This window comes from Pleurodeles waltl, chromosome 1_2, assembly GCF_031143425.1.
Source record: "Pleurodeles waltl isolate 20211129_DDA chromosome 1_2, aPleWal1.hap1.20221129, whole genome shotgun sequence".
NCBI classification, from domain to species: Eukaryota; Metazoa; Chordata; class Amphibia; order Caudata; family Salamandridae; genus Pleurodeles; species Pleurodeles waltl.
The window spans coordinates 978,674,986-978,697,065 of record NC_090437.1 but is presented as its reverse complement, the minus strand read 5'-3'; the positions used below and the strand labels follow the sequence as shown (position 1 = coordinate 978,697,065).

Sequence of the window (22,080 nt, the reverse complement as noted above, 5' to 3'; positions counted from 1 at the left end):
AGGTGGTTGGTATGCTTTTTGAGTCACAGTCTGATCATGACTATGAGACAGACTCTGCATCTGAGGCAGAGGAGGAAGTCAGAGATTCTGGCAGTGATGTTTCTCTTGGAGGGGAATCTTCTGATGATGAAGCCACACTCAGTGCAGATGAAGGGCCTGTTGTAGAGGAGGACGTTGATGTGCCAATAGTGCAGCAACCTGGGGCTGAAAGGTTTCCCGTTATAAGACCTGATGTCTGGGTTGCCCCAAACATGCAGCAGCCAGAGTTGCCTGCCTTTACTGGTCTCCCGGGGTGTAACGCCAATACAGAGAACTTTATGCCTATCAATTTCTTTGAGTTATTCATGGATGATGTGTTTTTGGAAGAGATTGTTGAGCAGACTAATTTGTATGCGGAGCAGCATTTGAGGGACAACGCTGCTAGACTTAGGCCACACTCTAGAGCTGCCCAGTGGATTCCCACTAATTTGGAGGAGTTAAAAAAGTTTTTGGGTTTGACTTTTTTGATGGGGTTGATAAGGAAGCCGTCACTGGCTTCTTATTGGTCTACTAGTCCCTTGATGGCAACAGCTATATTTCCAGCGACCATGAGTCGTAATCGGTATTTGCTTCTTCTTAGGATGCTGCATTTTGTTGACAATGCATTAGCCTTGCCACGAGATCACCCAGATTCTGACCGTCTTTTTAAGATTAGGCCTGTCCTTGATCATTTTGTAGATCGGTTTTCGGAGGTCTATGTTCCAGGCAAAGAGTTAAGTGTGGACGAGTCTTTGGTCCTCTTCAAGGGTCGTTTGGTTTTTAGGCAGTACATTCCTAGCAAAAGGGCACGATATGGAATTAAATTGTATATGCTGTCTGAAAGTAGGACAGGATATGTGTATAGTTTCCGTGTGTACACTGGTAGGGATTCCAATATTGACCCCCCTGGTTGTCCTCCCACTTTTGGAGTTACTGAGAAAATTGTGTGGGATCTTGGTAGACGACTGTTCAACAAAGGTCACCATTTGTATGTAGATAACTTCTACACTGGTGTGCAATTGTTCAAGGAATTGTTTAGAGTGGACACAGTTGCTTGTGGCACAATCCGTTCTAACCGGAAAGGCTATCCAAGGGAGCTTGTCTGTAAAAAACTTGAGAGAGGACAGTGCTGTGCCTTGCGGAACGAGGAGCTGCTAGCTTTGAAATTTTCAGATAAGAGGGATGTCTACATGCTGAGTACCATCCATGATGAGAGTACTTCCCCTGTGACTGTTTGGGGCCAGGTTGCTGAAGTGCGCAAACCTGTGTGCATTTTAGATTATAATAAGCACATGGGAGGTGTAGATAGAGTTGACCAGAGGTTGGAACCTTATACTGCTATTCGTAAGTCTTACGTTTGGTATAAGAAGTTAGCACTTCACCTCTTCCACTTAGCAACCTTCAATGCTTTTATTGTGTTTAGGGATAGGTCTCCAGAGTCAAAGATGACATTTGTGAAATTTCAGGAGTCCGTGATAGAGAGCCTTATTGTGGTGGAACAGGCCAGAGTTCCTAGAGAAGCAGTGGTGGAGGATGTGGCTAGATTGAAAGATCGCCACTTTGCTGAGCACATTCCTCCCACACCCAAAAAAGACTTTCCAGCTAAGAAATGTAGAGTGTGTTTTCGAAGAGGTATCCGGAGGGAGTCTCGAATGTACTGCCCGGATTGTCCTTCAAAGCCTGGGCTGTGTGTCGGTGCTTGTTTTAAGAATTACCACACCCAGAAGAATTTCTGGGAACAACCATGAGTGTAAACTCATGTCTGTTTTGTATTTTCATGTGTTTAGTTTCATGGTTAGCATTTCTGTCATGTTCTTAGTTAGAGCTTTTGTGTTTGTAGTTTTGTAATTCTTTCTACTTAGTTAGGGGTTCCTCTGTTAAAAAAAAAAAAAAAAAATTGATGCCATTGTGGGTGGAGTGGGGCTTGGCTGAGAGTGTACATATTGACTTGCTGTTGGCTACTGCAACACACTGCCAGCCAAACACCAGTCCACACACTCCCATCAGCTGGTGTGATTGTTGTATCAGGCACATGGGCGTATGTAAGTGATGGGCCCTTGAGTGGCGCGGTCTGTCGATGTGAGTGTTGTAATGTGCTGGGCCCGTGGCTGGCGGTGTGAATGGCCTTGTGTGTGTCATGTATGAAAGTTGTGTGAATGGACTGTAAAGCGGTTGGTGCCTTGTCGCGGCTTTACAGCTCACGAGCTGTGAGTCATTGGTTCAGTTTTTTGCCTTTCAGTTACTAACAGTGCATTTCATTTTTGTGAAAGCTCTTGTTAGTAAAATTTGATCCACTGAACCATCACTCACCCTCGTGCCAAATCCAACCAGTATGTGTGGTAAAAATGACAAAACCTGCTCCGCTGTAATCAGGCGTCGCAGCACACCTGTGACACGCTAGGTGCCTCAGGTGGGACCCCGATGATGAAGCATGCCACCAACTTGGTTGGTGGGTGAGGGGTCTTTTTCACATAACCTAACTGTGTTTCTTTTCAAAATTTTAGTGTTTGGCACATCACGGACGTATGTGGGCACATCAAAACGATATATTACAAAACTACCTGTGTTTGGGGGGGAGAGAGCACCTATGTTTTTGGTCCTGTGTGCGGCCTTCATCTAGGGAAACCTACCAAACCCAGACATTTTATAAAACTAGACACCCCAAGGAGTCCAGGGAGGTGTGGCTTGCGTGGATCCCCCAACATTTTCTTACCCAGACTCCTCTGTAAACCTCAAAGTGCTTAAAAAAAGCATATTTTCCTGACTTTTCTTCGTAGGATCACCACTCCAGCACAAAATTCCTACTCCCCAGTGTTCCACTCAGCCTCCCAAGTAAAATGACACCTCACTTATGTGGGTCCCCAAAGCAGAGTCAGTCTAAAGATGTATAAAAGAATATGTCCTTATAAACTTGCTGTGCTATCCCCTCTATCTCTACAAGTTTTGGGCCTTATTCTGTTGCAGGCACCTTACCCACCCACACAAGTGAGGTATCATTTTTATCGGGAGACTTGGGGGAAAGCTGGGTGGAAGGAAATTTGTGGCTCCACTCAGATTCCAGAACTTTCTGTCACCGAAATGTGTGGAGAATGTGTTTTTTTAGACAGAATTTGAGGTTTGCAAAGGATTCTGGGTAACATAACCTGGTCCGAGCCACACAAGTCACCCCATCTTGGATTCCCCTAGGTCTCTAGTTTTCAGAAATGCACAGGTTTGGTAGGTTACCCTAGGTGCCGGCTGAGCTAGAGGCCAAAATCTACAGATAGGCACTGTTTTCAATGAAAAAATGTGATGTGTCCACGTTGCGCTTTGGGGCGTTTCCTGTCGCGGGCGCTAGGCCTACCCACACAAGTGAGGTATCATTTTTATCGGGAGACGTGGGGGAACGCTGGGTGGAAGGAAATTCGTGGCTCCTCTCAGATTCCAGAACTTTCTGCCACAGAAATGTGAGGAACATGTGTTTTTTTAGCCAAATTTTGAGGTTTGCAAAGGATTCTGGGTAACAGAACCTGGTCCGAGCCACACAAGTCACCCCATCTTGGATTCCCCTAGGTCTCTAGTTTTCAGAAATGCAAAGGTTTGGTAGGTTTCCCTAGGTGGCGGCTGAGCTACAGGCCAAAATCTACAGGTAGGCACTTTGCAAAAAACACCTCTGTTTTCTGTGATGTGTCCACGTTGTGTTTTGGGGCATATCCTGTCGCGGGCGCTCGGCCTACCCACACAAGTGAGGTATCATTTTTATCGGGAGACTTGGGGGAACATAGAATAGCAAAACAAGTGTTATTGCCCCTTGTCTTTATCTACATTTTTTCCTTCCAAATGTAAGACAGTGTGTAAAAAAGACGTCTATTTGAGAAATGCCCTGTAATTCACATGCTAGTATGGGCACCCCGGAATTCAGAGATGTGCAAATAACCACTGCTTCTCAACACCTTATCTTGTGCCCATTTTGGAAATACAAAGGTTTTCTTGATAGCTATTTTTTACTCTTTATATTTCAGCAAATGAATTGCTGTATACCCGGCATAGATTGAAAACCCACTGCAGGGTGCAGGTCATTTATTGGCTCTGGGTAGCTAGAGTTCTTGATGAACCTATAAGCCCTATATATCCCCGCAACCAGAAGAGTCTAGCAGACGTAACTGTATATTGCTTTCGAAAATCTGACATTGCTGGAAAAAGTTACAGAGTAAAACGTATAGAAAAATTGATGTTTTTTTCACCTCAATTTCAATATATTTCTTTTTCAGTTGTTATTTTCTGTAGGAAACCCTTGTAGGATCTACACAAATGACCCCTTGCTGAATTCAGATTTTTGTCTACTTTTCAAAAATGTTGCGGTTTCTGGGATCCAGCGTTGGTTTCATGCCCATTTCTGTCAGTGACTGGAAGGAGGCTGAAAGCACAAAAAATCGTAAAAATGGGGTATGTCCCAGTAAAATGCCAAAATTGTGTTGAAAAATTGGGTTTTCTGATTCAAGGCTGCCTGTTCCTGAAAGCTGGGAAGCTGGTGATTTTATCACCGCAAACCCTTTGCTGATGCCCTTTTCAGGGAAAAAACCACAAGCCTTCTTCTGCAGCCCATTTTTCCAATTTTTTTGAAAAAAACGAAATTTTCACTGTTTTTTGGCTAATTTCTTGGCCTCCTTCTGGGGAACCCACAAAGTCTGGGTACCTCTAGAATCCCTAGGATGTTGGAAAAAAAGGACGCAAATTTGGCGTGGGTAGCTTATGTGAACAAAAAGTTATGAGGGCCTAAGCGCGAACTGCTCCAAATAGCCAAAAAAAGGCTCGGCACAGGAGGGGGAAAAGGCCTGGCAGCGAAGGGGTTAATTTACAGGCCAATGGTATATGTAGTACCACTTTACTAATGACTTACAAGTAAATAAACGTGCCAACTGGGTGTAAGCCAATGTTAGCATATTGTAGGGAGTGAGAACACGCATGTTAGCATTGGTAAAGATCACAGAGGCCTAAGGCCAACAAAAACAAGGTCAGCACAAATGGAGGAAGATGGCAAAATGCCTATTACCTTTATCAACATTTTTCATAATAAACAGATCACCCCCATGGCACCTGACAAAACTTTACCCATTGATCTAATCAAGTCCCCTCATCTTTATCACTAGCTTCACCCGATAACCAACTCAGGCCTTATATATTTGCATCAACTCTCTCACAAGCAATACTGAAGTATACTGCTTTAAAATTACAAATATGTACAAAGTTACAGAGGGCAAAACAATATACAATCCTTACTAAGAGGACCTCTCTGGGATTACCATAACACAAATCATCTACTCCCAGGGTCTGTAAGAGAGCGAGATAACCAACACCAAACACCTTTACTACTACTGTAATCCACGAAAGTCCATGTAGGGAAATACCCGTCTACACACTTTATTACAGTGTATTAACAATCAATCTTAAAATGCCTTTTGGCGTTAACATAGGCTTTGCACAAAAAATAAATCGGATTTCCTGCTTTTGACACAACTTTTCAGAATAAACAGATCAGACATATGGCCTTTGACATAAAATGTTCTATTATCTCAATAAAACCTATAGCATTGATCGGTGGCTAGTTATAACCAACTCAGCCCTAATGTACTAAGTGTATGCATTACCACAAGGCAAATATCAGGAATACAGTCATAAAATTAGAAATATGTACAAAACTGCAATTGGCAAAACAATATACACACTCTCCTAAAAGGGATTATCAAAGTGAAAATCTAACACTTCCAGGGTTTGTGAGTGAGGGTGACCAACATCAAAGCCCTTACTACAGTATTCTGTGCACTGCAATGTAACACAACCTGTTCACAGGCTTCGTTTGACACCGCTTAATAACCACCCATGCTTAAATGCCTACTAAAATGAGCATATGCCTGCCCAAAAGGAAAACAGATACAGGTATAAAATTACAAATATGTACAAAACTACAGTTAGCAAAACCATGTTGAGCCCATACTAAAAAGGTCTAACAAAGATTCTAACAAGGCAAATCTTCTATGCTCCCCCAGAAGAGTGTTCCGAGTGGTGTGGCCAACACCAAAACCACTACCTACTATAGCAATCTGTGAGATTTCATGTAACACAGTGCCTGCCTACAGGTTTTAACACTGAGTAATACCCATTCATGTAACTTTTCACAATATCATAACAAACAACTAAGACCTATAACAGCTGGCATAACATTTCACATTAAATACATCAAGCCTATAGTTGTTATCTTGATCACTGGCGTGTCATCATCACCAGTTCAGGTCCGCTGTGTTCAGAAAAAGCTTTCCACAAGTGTACCCTGAGACATACAGCCATGAAACTGAAAATACGCCAAAACGTACAGGTGGCCATGTAGTATGCAACCCTTTCAACTAGGTCACAAAAAAGATTATCACAAGGAAAATATTATACCCCTCAAGTGTTTGTCCAGATGGTTAATCTGTACCAAAACCCTTACCTACTGCAGTATTCTGTTAAATTTTATGAAACAAAATATCTGTCTTCAGGCTTTAATTTAGCACAATAACAATCCCTAAATGACTGTCTGCTTCAATATATGCTTTTCACAAATAAATGTGTCAGGGCTGTTACTATCATAACTTTCATAATAAACAGAACAGGCTTGTAGCCCTTGTCATTGTTGTGTCACAATAGCCAATTAGTTCTTGCTGTTTTGCGCTTACACTTTCCCAAAACAAGCTCTATTTTTCAGCAAAAATATACACTGTTAATGCTGTACAAAAGGTAATCATCATGGAGATGGAGCTAAAGCCTATCAAGATGCTATCAATAAAGACCTGAAAAGCAACATAAAATTAGATCTGGAACTTAATTTTAAACGCAGCAATATCATATACGAATAGCCTTAGAAAAGATGTGCCACCTTCTAAAAATTACTCAACGCATTGTAGGCAGAAAGTAAGGAAACTCATCAATCTCTTTCACAGGGGCCTTTAACTTAGGGCACATACTATGTCTATCACAACTCAAGGTTCAATGCAAAACCCAAACTTCTAACGGACATAAAGGTTTCTACCTGTGCCAGAACTATTTGGCAACAGTGGAACTCAATAAACCAGCAGCAGAGAAACACACATCATTGTATAAAGCAAATTCTGAACTCCAATAACTTGCTTGTTAGAAAAGAAAGCAAACGATAGCAGACATTTTCCAACCTTTGAAAACTGGGATACAGGAGTATCACTGCAAAATTAGCAAATCAGACTTCATGTGTGCTTCAACATTACAGCTTCAGCCACGAGCACCAGGGACACTTTACGCAGCATGGAATTAAGAAGGTACAAAAAAAAAAAAAAAACAAGGAGTGACCTCAAACTAAAACTTTGTCAAAAAAAGATATCAAATGGATAACCTGAGTTAATACTGTCACATATGGCTGAATGAAAATGTATAAATGCACTACTGGCTGATGTGTACAAGGATAGAAAAGCATACCTACAGACTGGATATGCACCTGCCTTTTTACCAATTGTCATCTTATTCTAAATGTCGGCCAACTATTAGCTTTTTTGTATTTGCAATACATATATTATTTTTTTACATTATCCTTTAAAAAATGTCTTCAATACTTCGTGTTTCAAATGTTGATATTTTTCTGACTTTGCATTATTTCGCTGTTACTACTTCATTTAATTTCTTAACTACGTCACCTTTTAGCTACCTACTGTTGTAGACATGCCATTAATATAACCCTTATTCCTGAGCTGAACGGACAGAAATAATGCTCTGAAAATTGTACTCCTGGAGCACTTATATGTGACAAATGGAATTCATGGCTACTTATGTATTTTTAGTTTACACTGAAGTGTGATCTGACATCAGATACGCTAAGATGGCACATTACCTTGTCCCACATGCTAAAGCAGTAGCACTTTAAAATTGTGTGTGATTCAAGCATGATGTACCTTCATGTGCCCTGCCCCTCTCCATCCTCAAAAAGGCTTAGATTTTCCACACGTAGAAACTGCTCAGCAGCTAATTGGTATGAATGACTAAGTTCACAGAATTCAACGATGCTAAATTGGATGTTTTTTACCCATATATACTGCTACTGAATGATTTGTTTTGTTTTGTGGAGCGAAAAAGACAAAATACACCAAAAACAGTTTTCTTCCCCTGCAAAAAAATGGTATGTGTGCTGATCTGTTCACGTAGGGAGAGGGCAAACATTTTACAAATATGACAAAAAACTTTAAAAACTTCACCCGCAGAACAAATTCACAAAAGCACAGTGGATCTGTTCTGCAAGTCAATTATTACACTGAAAAAATGTTTCACCTATCACTAATACTGAATATGTGATCAAGATATATCTGACCATATAAAACCATTACTACTAAGACTGAATAGCGACAGGCTGCACAATGTATAAATACAGCATGGTACATTGCAGGTGAATTAATGACTAAGTAAATCAAAATTGCCACAGTTCTTTTAAAACTGTTCTAGCACTTTAATTTCAACACAAACTGTATGTGGTAGGTCTGTTAAGTTCAAGCGCTCACTGTGCATTTTTCTCAGTCTGGAAAAAGTAGTTGACAACATATGTCACACTAGGGGAATTGTGTCGGCTTATGAACAATATAACAGCCCTGTAATTAATCAAAAAGCAAGGAAAACTGAAAACAATTAAAATTATAATTCTGAAAAACAAATACACAACTCACATGGCCAGTCCACACTTCTCTTGGTAACTACAAACGTGAGGTCACCAAAGAACTACTTTCAACTTCTGCCAGACACTCTACTATTTTAAACTCTCAGTGTCATCAGCCTCTGTCAGTATCTCTAGCAGCCTACTGCATGAGGATCACAGATTGGCAATCACTTTGTCATCCAGGCCGCCCATTTAGCAAAACTAATTTACTGTATACAAGTTTCTCACTGTTCATCCCTAAAATTATACATGTTTAATACAGTGTCAGAAATAGGGTTATTAATTTGGAGAAGGGTACCCCTACCTACTCAATAAACCCAACTTTTTTAGATTAAAACACAGTTATGAGAGAATATTTGTTCAATCTGTGTAGATGTGGCACAAGCAGCAGACAATCCCCAGATAAGTGCATGGCAAGTGTAACCAGTACCAACAATTTTAAAGAAAACAACACAATCAAATTCCTAAAACAATTTAGATTACATTTACAGAGCAAAAAGACCCCAAGTTCTCAATATAGGCTAAGGGGAACCACAGATATATATTTGTTTACGTTTAAGGATAAAAGTGTCTAGAAAATCTCAAGCATCATGGGACAACAACAGTTCCTAGTGAGCCAGGACCTAAGCACAATTTCAGGCCGAGTGGAGATCAGATTCATCAAGCAGGTCATCTTCAAAGGCTTTACCTTCAGCTCTAGTGTCCAACAGCTGGGAAAGTTTTTTTCTGTTCTCTTCAGCAGCCCCTAGCTCCTTAGGGCAGGTGAATGGGCACCAGGATTCTCTCCAGTCAGGTCTTCTGTAGAGTATAATCCTCTTATCAGCTAGGCGCTCTTGAAGCTAGGAGTCCAGGCTCTTTCCGCTTTTTTGTGTTTTTGAAGCAGGGGGACAGGAAGCCAACCAGATGGCCCTTAGAAGGCAGTCCCAGTCCCTGTGAGTGAGCAGGAATCAGGAGTCCTTATGTGGGTCTTCTTCCAGCAGGAGTCAGGAGTCTTCTTCCAGCATGGCCACTTTCTTCAGATGGAGACTTCCTTGAGCTAGGAATTTTCTGAAGAGGTGGTAGAAGTGCCAGATTTATTCTGTGCAGACGCCAGTTTACCCACCTCCAGCACTTCATCTTTGCCTCACTGTACAACTACCCAGGGAACCTTGTTCCAAGATGGCCAAACCCAGCTGCCATTCAGCAGGTGTGTCTTTAGGTCCTAAACCCACTCCACTCTTCAGATTCGCTGTTCTACCACCTGGAAGCAGGTTTTCCTTCCTACTGTGACTAGGCAAGGTTGTCTGGGAGTTTTCTGAGAATTAATAAAAGAAGCTCTATTTGGCATCTCCAAGTCAAAAGAGAGAGTGTTATAGCTACCATTCGTTCTGCCAAATGTCTCGGTCCACTGCCAAATAGCTAAACCCTGCAAAGTAGTCAAACGTTAACATCCATTGGCCACTGCTGAGCTCAGAGGCAGGGCATTTTCCTCAGAGAAAGAGTTGTTAATTCTCACTGCAAAGGATGTGTATTGTAGCTCAGGGTGTCTGATGAGTGGCAAACTAGTTTTAAGCAAGTTATGGCTCAGGCAGCCTGAACTACATTTTTATGAAGTTACTTTTCTGCTTACATTATCAAAAATCTGGTTTCACCATTAAATCAGATTTTAAAAAGAATGAAATAACTATGAGGCATTCTTCTAGCCTCCTCTTAAATGGAGATAGGGAATTAAGAGTGCAATTGTATCTAAGATTACTTAGAGAAAACTACAGCAAGACCTACTCAGTTAAATACGTTTTGTCTTTTATTTCACAGTGACAGCACAATAAACCCAATGTGTAGTGATCCGTAGGAAAAGGCTATTTTTATATGTTAGCACTGTGGGCTTACAGAGCACACTTTAGGGGTTACTTATGTATATATAAAATTAAGGTTTTCCTACATGGCAAAATCATTTTCCCAGCCAAGTGTCACTGCACTGCATTTAAACTGCAGCCCAGTTCGAGCAGAGTTGGCACTACTGGCAGACACATTTTCTGTCATACGAGGGTGGTGTAAATAGACACTGTGGAATACAGGTGCACTTTAGGCACCATTTACAACAGACCTATAAGAAAGTTAAGTAAGCTAAGTAGAGACATTAAAAGTATGGAATATGATTAAGAGAGAAAGCACAGGCACTATACTCCTGCTTGGGCAAAAGACAGAGTTCTAAAGCCAGCAAATTCAGACAGTAAAAGTTGGGGGAGGGGCATGACAAAATTGGGGCCATATTATACTCAAAGGAAACACTAATAACATATGTACACTCGATGTACAATACAGAGTAAACTGTGATGGCAAATGTTTTCAAAGTTTTTGTTTGTTTGTTTAACAAAAAAAACATACTATTGTAGAAATTAAGCTTTTTTGTGACAGTTGACGTCGGATAGGCGTATTTATATATTTGCTAACGGCACAAGCTATTATCAAAAGCCTCACTGTACCAAAAACAACAACTTTTTGGTGTTCATGTGGTTGCATAAATGAGGTATGTTACATCTGAGACGGACCCCTGAATCTGCGTTTAATAACACTGTCCATACAGTAGAATCTGTTCTGCCTTTAGCAACCTGTGCATTTGTGTCTCTTGCCTACGATTTGAACAAGCACTATATCTTTGACTGTGATAGGTGTTAAAATGTTTGTATAGTGCTCCATGACAAAAAAGGATGTGGGTTGAGTTAAGTAAAATACCCATAAATATGTTACAGGGGACTATGAATTTATATACATTCAGCCAAGATTTTGACAACTGTGCCACAAAGTGTGTTTTTAATACATTTTATTAGGTTTACAAAAAATAACAAGCACAGCCACAATTGGTGCACATCGGCATCTGTTTCAGAAATCGTGTATATTTGGGGTCCGATAGGGCTGTTGGGGTATTTTCACAAGTCTTGGTTATTATTCTGATGGTTATCTATGGCTCAGCCTCTTGCTTTCATGATTGTAAGTTTCATACCGATACTACGTCTGACTTAGCAGCTGCAGATACTTCCGACCTTCTTTTCAGGGCTAACTGTGGCTCTTGCACACTTGAAGAAAAATAAAACATTACTATAATCGAACAGTCGGGCGAAAAGGCACCAGTTCCACAGGAAATCTCCATATTCCTTAGGGAAAACTGGAGTAGGAATTATTGAACCCATAAGGCCGCTGTGTATGTGTGTGTGTGTGTGTGTGTGTATATATATATATATATATATATAGAGAGAGAGAGAGAGAGAGAGAGAACAAATATGCCTGACACTTTAGACAACTTGAGATCACCCTATACTCAAATGGGACCAGTGTTTTCCGCACAAGCAAACTAAAGTCTAAACTTTTGAAGGGAGTACTGTATGTGCCGCACGACCATGACAGCGAAGGCCGCAGAGAAACCGAGAAGGTCGCTCCGCCTAAACCGAGAAATAGCAGAAAAGAATCTGGCACGCCCCCCGCCTGCACTTAGATGACAACAGACGGGCGCTGCATCTCACCGGTCCACCCCATGAAGTGATGATGGACTGCAACGGTCCTATCCCTCCACCAACAGTCCCGTTAATTGCTAACTCTGCGCCTGAAGTCCCTGCTGCTGAGTCGCGAGACATACCTGCTCGGTGGCCGCCGCCATCTTCCTTCAGTGTTTTCCTCGCGGTGAAACCGAGACGGACAGCAGCAACCGGCGGAGCTCTGCTGGAAGAACCGACGTAGCGGAGGCACTCGCGGCTCTGGTACGCACCATTGTGTGACATGACGAAGGGGTTGAAAGTGGAGAGAGCTATACTCATCTCTTTGTAGTGCCTCATAATGTCCTAGTTTAAAAAAAAAAAATAGACAACATGACGCGGAAAGGACGTTAAATCGGCGAATTTACGATTCTACGCATAGGCGGGGATGGTAGGCTGGTAACAGCCGCACCCCACACCCCCTTCAAGAATGGATGGTATCTACCCGCACGGCCTATGATGCTGGGAGCCAAAATAACCCAAGTATAGTCAGGCCGTGTGTGTCTTGGAGTGCAGTACCACAGACAATCACAGGACTCTGTGCGAACGTGAATCCAGTAGAACAATTTCTACTGGGAGAAGTGTGTCATAAACCAAGGGCAGAACGACGAAGAGCAGGGACTGGTTGCGAGCAGAGCATGGAGTGCAGGGTTTGGGGGATTGGTAGTAGGTGAAACAGTGTATGTAGCGGTGCATTTGAATTGTTGTACTGTATTTTTCACCCTAGTGCAGAGCCCTCTTTTAGCTAGCTGGGCTACTTCGCGCTTAGGTCGCCATAACCTTTTTCTACATTAGGTATCCGTACAAAATGTGTGCCTTTTTCCCCAAGACGTGGGGATTCTTAAGGTACCCAGGTTTTCTGGGGACCGAGTAAACGGCCAAAATGTAGCTAAACTTCGAGCTTTTTGGGAAAAGTAGGGAAAAGGTGCTCCACAAAAAAGTGTCTGGTTTCCCTCCCCTAAAAATGGCATCAACATAACATAGCCTGTGCTAAAGTCACCATCTTCCCAGCTTACAGGAGCAACCAGAGATGAATCAAGAAATCTATCTTTTTACCAATTTTGACATTTTTCTAAGAGGTGGCCCATTTTTACTACTTTTGTGTGCTTTTAACCTACTTCTAGTTTGTGGAGGAAACAGGTCTGAAACAAATGGGTGATCCTGTAAAGCTATGGATTTCTGAAAAGGTGACAACATTTTGATATCAGCAAGGGTCATTTGTGTAGATCCCTCAAGGTTTTCCCAAACAAACTAACCAAAGAAATAAAAAAAAAATAATGAAAATGAGTAGATAAAAACAGCCATTTGTGACACCATTTTATCTGTAACTTCTTGCCACAAAGGCTAATTCACAAAAGCAATATACCACTACGTCCAATTGACCCTTATGATTGCAGGATATATAGGAATTGTACGTTGTGCAAGAATCTGAGGTGCTGAAAGGTAACAACAGAGCTGTCTGTTGTATTTGCGTGCGTACCCTCGCGCACGGCCTCGCGACTAGAACCCCGATGGTGAAGGGGTTGCTAGGCGTTTTGACGGCGGCGCGAGGGAAACGCCGGGAGAAGGCTGAAGGAGATGACGGTTGGACGGAGTGGCGGTATTGGGGGCGCTTGGAGACTGTCGAGCTGATTGTATTTTACCCATGTAAAATAAAGGTGATTTGCGCTCACCGTCCTCCTCGCTTTCTTCATTTTGGCGACGAGGTGGTCCAATGTTGTATTTGCGTGCGTACCCTCGCGCGCGGCCTCGCGACTAGAACCCCGATGGTGAAGGGGTTGCTAGGCGTTTTGACGGCGGCGCGAGGGAAACGCCGGGAGAAGGCTGAAGGAGATGACGGTTGGACGGAGTGGCGGTATTGGGGGCGCTTGGAGACTGTCGAGCTGATTGTATTTTACCCATGTACAATAAAGGTGATTTGCGCTCACCGTCCTCCTCGCTATGACTGTGTGGGCCTGCGTGGACTGGAGCATATGCTGGTGTCTGCATGTGTATTTCTATGTTTGTCGAGCCTCTGTTTATGTGTGCCTGTGGGTGGTTATGCTATGTTGGTGGTTTGCCTGCTGGTGACTGTGCGCAAGTGTTTGCATATTACACATATACATCTTGCATACCGGGCATTTGGCCGTGACCGCGTACCCTGTGTCGAGGCTGCCATTTCATAATACGACTATTATTCATAACGGTCTCTTCCTGGGCTGGAAGGCCGGGCAGAGGCCCAGACGTTTTCCGACTGGTGCAGATATGCATATTATCAACAACTAGTCTGAACACAGATTTTTCTAGGACCGACCCTTTAAAGCCAGGCAGTGGTTTAGCACTTTAACCTACCGTGAGAACGGGCGCCTTGTTTCGGAGGCAGCAGGCGCCTCTCGGTCTGAGACAGGTCTCCCCTCGTCTGAGCAGGAGCCGGGCCTGGTGTCGACTCCCAGGACACGGGCAGCGATCCCTTGTCTCGAGCAGGCTTTGGGTGCCCTCACCCTCTCCTGTCTCACGAAACCACACAAACACAACTCACCCCCTACTGTCTCGCGAAACCACACAACTCAGGTTTCAGCAAAAAGACCCATTTTACCGCAGCCCTCTCATTATCTCTCAACACAGACTGTCAGGGAGTGAAACCCACAATTTATGAAAAATACCACCAAAAACCACCGGTTGCAGATGGGAATTCCCTCATCTATAAATATTAGAATTGTATAAAAATGAGTAGGTCACTCCAGCGAGGCGGCATGGCCCTCCACCACCATTTCTAGAGAGCCCTGGCGAACCACATATAGTATGGAAGCAGTGGTACGATGCCTTCAAGACGTACTTAGGGGCGATAGGGGCATCACGGTACAGACCTGAACGCAAAAAGTGTCTTTTCCTGCATTCCATTGGTTTCGAAGGGAGGGCTATTTTTAAGTACCTACCGGACTTACAATTGGACGATGGTGAAATGGATGAGTACCAAATAGCGGTGAAGAAAATGAGCGTCAGGTTTGATGCTCCTCCCAGCTTAGTGGTGGCCAGGCATACGTTTTTTAAGAGAGAACAACGTTCTGGCGAAGATGTTGACACTTACATTTCGGCGTTGCGTCTTCTGGCTGCGGAATGTCAGTTTGAAGCGCTGGGTGATCAACTCATTAGAGACCAATTTATTTGCCAAGGGACAGACAAGTCTATCAGACAGAAATAGTTATCGTTGGACAATCCAACATTGACTGAAACCATAAAAATTGCAAAGAGCATCGAATCTTCGATCAAGTCGTCCAGAGAAATTGAACAGACAGCAGCTACCAGGGTCAACGCCGTCACCAACAGAGAAGATAAAAAACCAGTAGTTAAAACAAGCGGACAGAAGAACATTAAGTTTGCTAATTCTAATGTTTTTTTTAAACAAAAAAATGTTTGCTTTAGATGTGGAAATATGCCTCATCAAAAAGGTTTAAGAGTTGTCCTGCATGGAATATCCAATGCAGGAATTGTGGCAAGGTTGGGCATTTTGCTAAAGTGTGTCAAGGTGGCAAACGTGAATCTTTTCGTGACAGTGATGGATGAGAATGAAGAAGCAGTTGAGCACCTCATGGGTGAGGTTCAGGATATGGTTTTAGTTGTTGATAGTGGAGTGGTTAAGTCTGGTGATCCTGATAACTGTGTGGATCCGTATGTGTGTGTTAGAGTTGGAAAAAAGTCCTTGCGTTTGCTGGTGGACTCAGGGGCTAGGATCACCATGATTACTCTCGACTTGTTCAAGCAGAATTGGAAAGAGCGTGCTCTTGAGCCACCAGACAGGGCTCCAGTGTCTTATGAAGGGAGGAAGATTGAGCTTCAAGGTTTTTTTGAGGATATACTTGAGTTTAGGGGGAGACGTATACATGGGAAAGTTTATGTAGCGGCTAAAGGTTTGAACATTTTAGGTTGGTTCCATCAGGGTTTGTTTGGTATGGTGTTGCGACCAGGTACATTAGAACAGGTTGCAGTGATTAGAGAAACGGATGTGATTGAAGGTCTACTCAACGAGTTTCCCAAAGTTTTTTCAGGTGAGTTAGGAAAGCTGAAAGGTTTTAAACATAAGATAAAAGTAAAATTGCATGCTGCCCCTGTCAAGCATAAGATTAGGTCTGTGCCTTTAAGTGTGAGAGAAGATCTGGAAAGAGAATTAGAAAGTTTACAGAACAAGGGGATTATAGAACCCATTGAGTCCTCTTTGTGGCTTTCTCCACTGGTGGTAGCGAAGAAAAAGAATGGAGAGTTGAGAATTTGTGTGGACCTGAGAGCGCTCAACAGAGAGATATGGGTGGATTCACATCCCTTACCTAATATAACTGAAATGTTTTCTACCATTAAAGGCGCAAAGGTGTTTACGAAGTTAGATTTGGCCAGTGCATATCATCAGGTGGAGCTGGATCCCAATTCCAGGTATTTGACAGCATTTGTATCGCCTTTTGGTGTTTTCCAGTTTTGCCGCATGCCTTTCGGGTTGGCGTCTGCAGCCTCAGTGTTTCAAAGGATTATGTGCACATTGTTGAAAGGTATTTCCAATGTACTGGTGTTTCAGGACGATGTTTTAATTCACGCCCCTCATCTACAGGCGCATAACAAGATCCTCAGACAGGTGTTGCAGAAATTCAAGGATCATGGCATTGTTCTTAGAAGGGAAAAGTGGCAATTCATGAAATCCTCTGTGGAATATTTGGGTCATGTGATTAGTCAGGAGGGTGTTAGCCCGAAACCTGGTTTGATTGATGCTATTAAGGCAGCACCTCCGCCTTCTGACAAAGCTGGGGTGAAAGCGTTTTTAGGCATGTGTGAGTTTTATTCCCGGTTCATACCGGAGTATGCTAGTCGGGTTAGAGTCTTGTCAAATTTATTGAAGGATAAGACCAGTTTTGAGTGGAGTGCTGAGTGTGAACGAGCGTTTGAAGATATCAAAGTCCACTTAACTCAAGCCAAAGTGTTAAAACCGTATGACCAAAGGTTTCAATGTTGCCTAACAGTTGATGCCAGCAATATTGGATTGGGGGCTGTGTTGACTCAAACTGTTGGGAGTGATGAAAACACCATTGGCTTCGCGTCCAGAGTTTTAAGGGCGCCAGAGGTGCATTACTCCGTCATCGAAAAGGAGTTGCAGGCCTGTGTCTGGGCCATTGAAAAATTCAGAAGCTACGTGTGGGGGAGGCATTTTGTATTAAAGACAGATCACAAGCCTTTGGTTTCAATCTTAAAAGGAACAAATGATAAGACAGGCACACCTAGAATTGCTAGATTAGTAGCTAGGCTCATGCAATACGATTTTGAGGTCATGCATATTCCTGGCGGAAGGAATATAAGAGCAGACTATTTGTCGAGATTTCCCAGTCAGTTGAGCTCGACGACTGATGAGATGGTGGACGATGAATGTTGTATGATTGCAACGGTTGAGGTTGACCATGTCTGTGTTTGCTCTGCGACAGAGTGGAAGGAAAAGTTGGCTGGAGACAATGAGTTGTGTGCTGTAATGAGGTTCATTGCTGAAGGATGGCCTTATGAGAAAGACTTGACGTTGGCGAGCCAGCCATTCTGGAAAATTTCAGATGAACTTATAATTGAGGAGGGCATTCTCTTGAGAAATGATAAACTCATTCCTCCGGAGGAATTGAGGAGTTTAATAGTGAAGAAGGCGCATGAAGGTCATTTGGGCACCACTATGACCAAAAGCCGAATACGTGCCAACTTTTGGTGGCCATGTATGGTCAGTGAAATTGAGCATTTGGTAAAAAATTGTGCTATATGTTCTAATTCTGACAAGAGTCTGAAAACTGCGACACCACCCCTTATGCCTATTGCGTGTCCTGGAGGTCCGTGGCGGAAGTTGGGGGTGGATATGGTGGGACCCTTTCACTTACTTAATTCCAGACTACGGTATGCATATGTAGTAGTGGATTATTTCTCGAAGTGGCCTTATGTCAAATTTGTACAGGAGCCTAATGCTAGATCTTTAGTGACCTTCTTAAGAGAAGTGTTTATGAATGAGGGCTTTCCAGAAGAAATTATTTCGGACAATGGTGTTCAGTTCGTGTCTGATGAGTTTAAAGCATTTCTGAACCAAGGTTCAGTCAAACACCTGAGATGTTCCCTCTATCAACCTCAAACAAACGGTTTGGTGGAGAGATTCAACCGTGTGGTGGGGGACTGTATCAGGTGGGCTCTGAAGAATGGGTGTGATGTGTTGGCATCTGTACAGGCTATGCTTTGGTTTTATAGAACAACTCCTCATTCTACCACAGGGGTATCTCGTTTTGAAGCTCTGAAAGGGAGAAAGCCCAATACCCAAATCAAACCTGGGTGGATGTCTAAGTTTTTTGAACAAATGCTAGTTGGAGAGCGTGCTGATGTTATCAAGGCCAATGTGGAAAACAAGCAGTTTACACAAAAGAGATACTTTGACAATAAGAAAGGGGCTAAAGAGTCATTTTTGGTGGAAGGTGATTGGGTAGTGATAAAACTGCCAACGTTTGTTAAGAAAGGTAAAGCAAAATTTTCCGAACCTGTTTGTGTTGAACGTGTTTTGGGCAATGCAGTGAGGGTGCAAGGCAACAAGTGGTGGAACAAATCCAAGGTGGTTAAACTGAAGGGGAACTGGGATCCTCAGGGTGTCACCAGGCGAGCGTTAGTGTTAAGATCGGACATGAATAAGAGTGGAGATGAGGGTCTTGTGTTACGCAGGAGTGATAGAGTACGAAAGTTACCTTGGAAACTGTGTCATTGAAGGAACGGGTTATTACTCTGCAAACTGCATGACTTTTCTGCAAACTGCATCAATGTTAATGTTTTTTTTAAATGTCTTAGTTCTTTTGTTTTTGTTTTAGGGGAAGGTTTGTTAATATTTGTTAAAAAAAAAAAAAACTCAATGTTGTATTTGCGTGCGTACCCTCGCGCACGGCCTCGCGACTAGAACCCCGATGGTGAAGGGGTTGCTAGGCGTTTTGACGGCGGCGCGAGGGAAATGCCGGGAGAAGGCTGAAGGAGATGACAGTTGGACGGAGTGGCGGTATTGGGGGCGCTTGGAGACTGTCGAGCTGATTGTATTTTACCCATGTAAAATAAAGGTGATTTGCGCTCACCGTCCTCCTCGCTTTCTTCACTGTCCTTTATAAATAGTTAGGTCTCAACCTTCCAGACGGCCCAGCGGTGTCGTTTCCTAAAGACATCTTGGAGACTTTCCGACATTCTACCTAGGAATGTATTCTGCTTGTTGACTACCATTGGCTTTGTTGTTTGTAACTTACACTTTCTGGCTTTCTGTTTTCTGGCTTTATTTGCTTTACGCTCTCCAGGTTCAGTTTGCCCCTCCTGTTGCCTAAACCGTGTTTTCTGTATCCTTCCACAAACTTGCTTTCTGTTAGCAGGCCTTTAAATTTTGTTCTAATCTTGTCACATTTGTTCTTCATTCAAAGACAGAGGTCAAATGTCAAACTCTGTCTTCCAAGGGCGCTTCTTTACTTTTCGTTCTCTGACTTTTAAGTGAGAGGATTTATGTGACAATCTTGCTGGATACTGGGATAAGAAATATTTTTTTCTAGCACAGCACAACATCTAAATAAACCGTGTAAGTATTTCAAAATAGGTCTGAATTATGAAGGCACAAACAAATTATTATTATTTCTGAAGTGTGTTGGAAACAAATACTTTAACCCCTTCGCTGCTAGGCTTTACCTCCCCCCATGCTAAGCCTATTTTGGCTATTTGGGGTAGTTCACGGTTAGGCCCCCTAACTTTTTGCCCACATAAGGTATCCAGGCCAAATTTGTGTCTTTTTTTCCCAACATCTTGGAGATTCTAAACGTACCCAGGATTTTTGCATTCCCCTTGGGGGGAGGGCAATACATTAGCATAAATACAGCTAAATTTTGTGAAAAATTAGAAAAAGGTGCTGCAGAAAAAAACATCTGTTCTTCCCCTGCAAAGGGTTTGCAGTGCTAAAATCATCATCTTCCCACTTTTCAGGAACAGGAAGACTACAATCAGAAAAACACATTTTTCAACACAGTTTAGTCATTTTACTGGGGGGATAGCCTATTTGTCCTCATTTTTGTGCTTTAAACCTTCTTCCAGTTAGTGACAGAAATGGGTGTGAAACCAATGGTGGATCCCGAAAAGCTATACATTTCTGAAAATAGACAAAATCCTGAATTCAGAAAGGGGTCATTTTTGTAGATCCTTCAAGGTTTTCCAATGGAAAGTAACAGTTGAATAAAAAAATATTGAAATTAAGTTGAAAAAAACAGCCATTTCTATGTTTTCATCTGTAAAGTTTTCAAATTTTTGCAGATTTTTGAAAAACAATATACTGTTAAGTCCGCTGGACCCTTCGGGTTGCAGGGATATATAGGGCTTGTAGGTTCACCAAGAACCCGAGGTACACAGAGCCAATAAATGAGCTGCACCTTGCAATGGGGTTTCATTGTGTACCGGGTATACAGCACTTCATTTGGTAAAATATAAAGAGTGAAAAATAGGTATCAAGGAACCCTATGTATTTGCAAGCTGGGCACAAGATAAGGAATTTAGAAGCAATGGTTATTTGCACATCACTGAATTTATGGGTACCCATACTAGCATGTGAATTAGAGGGCATTTCTCAAAATGACTTCTTTCTTGCACACTGTCTTATATTTGGAAGGCACAAATGCAGGGAAAGACAGTTTGTAATAACACTTGTGCTGCTATTCTGTGTTCTCCCAAGTCTCCCTATAAAAATGGTACCTCATCTGTGTGGGTGGGCCTATTGCATGCGACAGGGAATGCCCCAAAACGCAACGTGGACACACCACATTTTTTCCAGTGAAAACAGACTTGTTTTTTTCAATGTGCCTAGCTGTGAATTTTGGACTCTAGCTCAACCAGCATATAGGGAAACCTAGCAAACCTGAACATATTTGAAAACGAGACACCTAGGGGAATCCAGGATGTGGTGACATTTTGTACCCAGAATCCCTTGCAAACTTTAGTTTGTCTAAAAAACACATGTTTCTCACATTTCTGTGATGCAAAGTTCTGGGATCTGAGGGGAGCCACACATTTTCTTCTACTCAGCATTTCCCCAAGTCTTCTGATAAAAATGGTACCTCACTTGTGTCGGAAGGCCTGGTGCCCGCGACAGGAAACTCCCCAAAATGCAACACAGACAAATAAAATGTTTCCAATGAAAACTGACTCATTTTTAGGGGTGAGCAGAAAGTGCTCCGCCCCTCTTCTAATCTCTCTTTAGGAGGATTTTAACCACGCCCATGTTACGTCAGTCACTTTCATTGTCTTGTGGGCTTGCCTTTTAAAATCCGCATTTTTTTCATTTGTGAAAGTCATGCATACGTCATTCCTTTTCCGGTGTTTAGCCCTCCTCAAGAACCCCAGGTAAACTATTGCAAATGTACGATGCTCCATGTTTTCTGTATGGTTTCTAGACTACTTTTTCTCTTTATTTCGCAGCACGATTGCGCTAGTTTTTTCTCAATTAATGAGGCAAGAAAAGTCAGGTTAGGAGGTTACAACGCTAATAGCTCTCACTCGACATAATGCTAGACCCGTTGCATCGCAAATGCTTGTTTGTAATGTGCTTAGCTGTGGATTTTGGGCTCTAGGTCAACTGGCACCTAGGGGACCCGAGCAAACCTGTACACTTTTTAAAACTAGACTCCTGGGGGAATCCAGGATGAGGGGGATTTTTTTTTAAGATATCTTTTTATTGGCTTTTCAATACATACAGTTCTATATCAAAAGCATGCTTGCTACCATAACCGTTGTATAGCATGGCAAATAAAGGCTCCAACATAATTTGTGGCCAGGAGGCACTGGAAAACATAGTTAGAAACCAGGATGATATAGATTTACCCATCTCTACCA

General features: G+C 42.5%; 2 protein-coding genes across 5 annotated transcripts in view; one reads left to right on the top strand and one right to left on the bottom strand.

The window, feature by feature from the left end:
* The window catches only part of SGCB (sarcoglycan beta), a 210,123-nt gene extending 197,684 nt beyond the window's left edge, over window positions 1-12,439 (bottom strand). Inside the window, exon 1 of one of the 2 annotated variants that reach the window (XM_069201429.1) lies at window positions 12,318-12,439. In XM_069201429.1, the coding sequence (XP_069057530.1) occupies window positions 12,318-12,338 (21 nt within the window). In that variant the 5' untranslated portion in view covers window positions 12,339-12,439. Of the gene's footprint in view, window positions 1-12,204; window positions 12,254-12,317 lie in introns of those variants that run through there. The other variant, XM_069201438.1, reaches the window with a different exon arrangement.
* The window catches only part of SPATA18 (spermatogenesis associated 18), a 151,182-nt gene continuing 141,451 nt past the window's right edge, over window positions 12,350-22,080 (top strand). The window contains exon 1 of one of the 3 annotated variants that reach the window (XM_069201418.1): window positions 12,350-12,438. The gene's annotated coding sequence lies outside the window, so the exon portion shown is untranslated. Of the gene's footprint in view, window positions 12,439-12,860; window positions 12,894-22,080 lie in introns of those variants that run through there. The other 2 variants (XM_069201408.1, XM_069201401.1) reach the window with 2 other exon arrangements.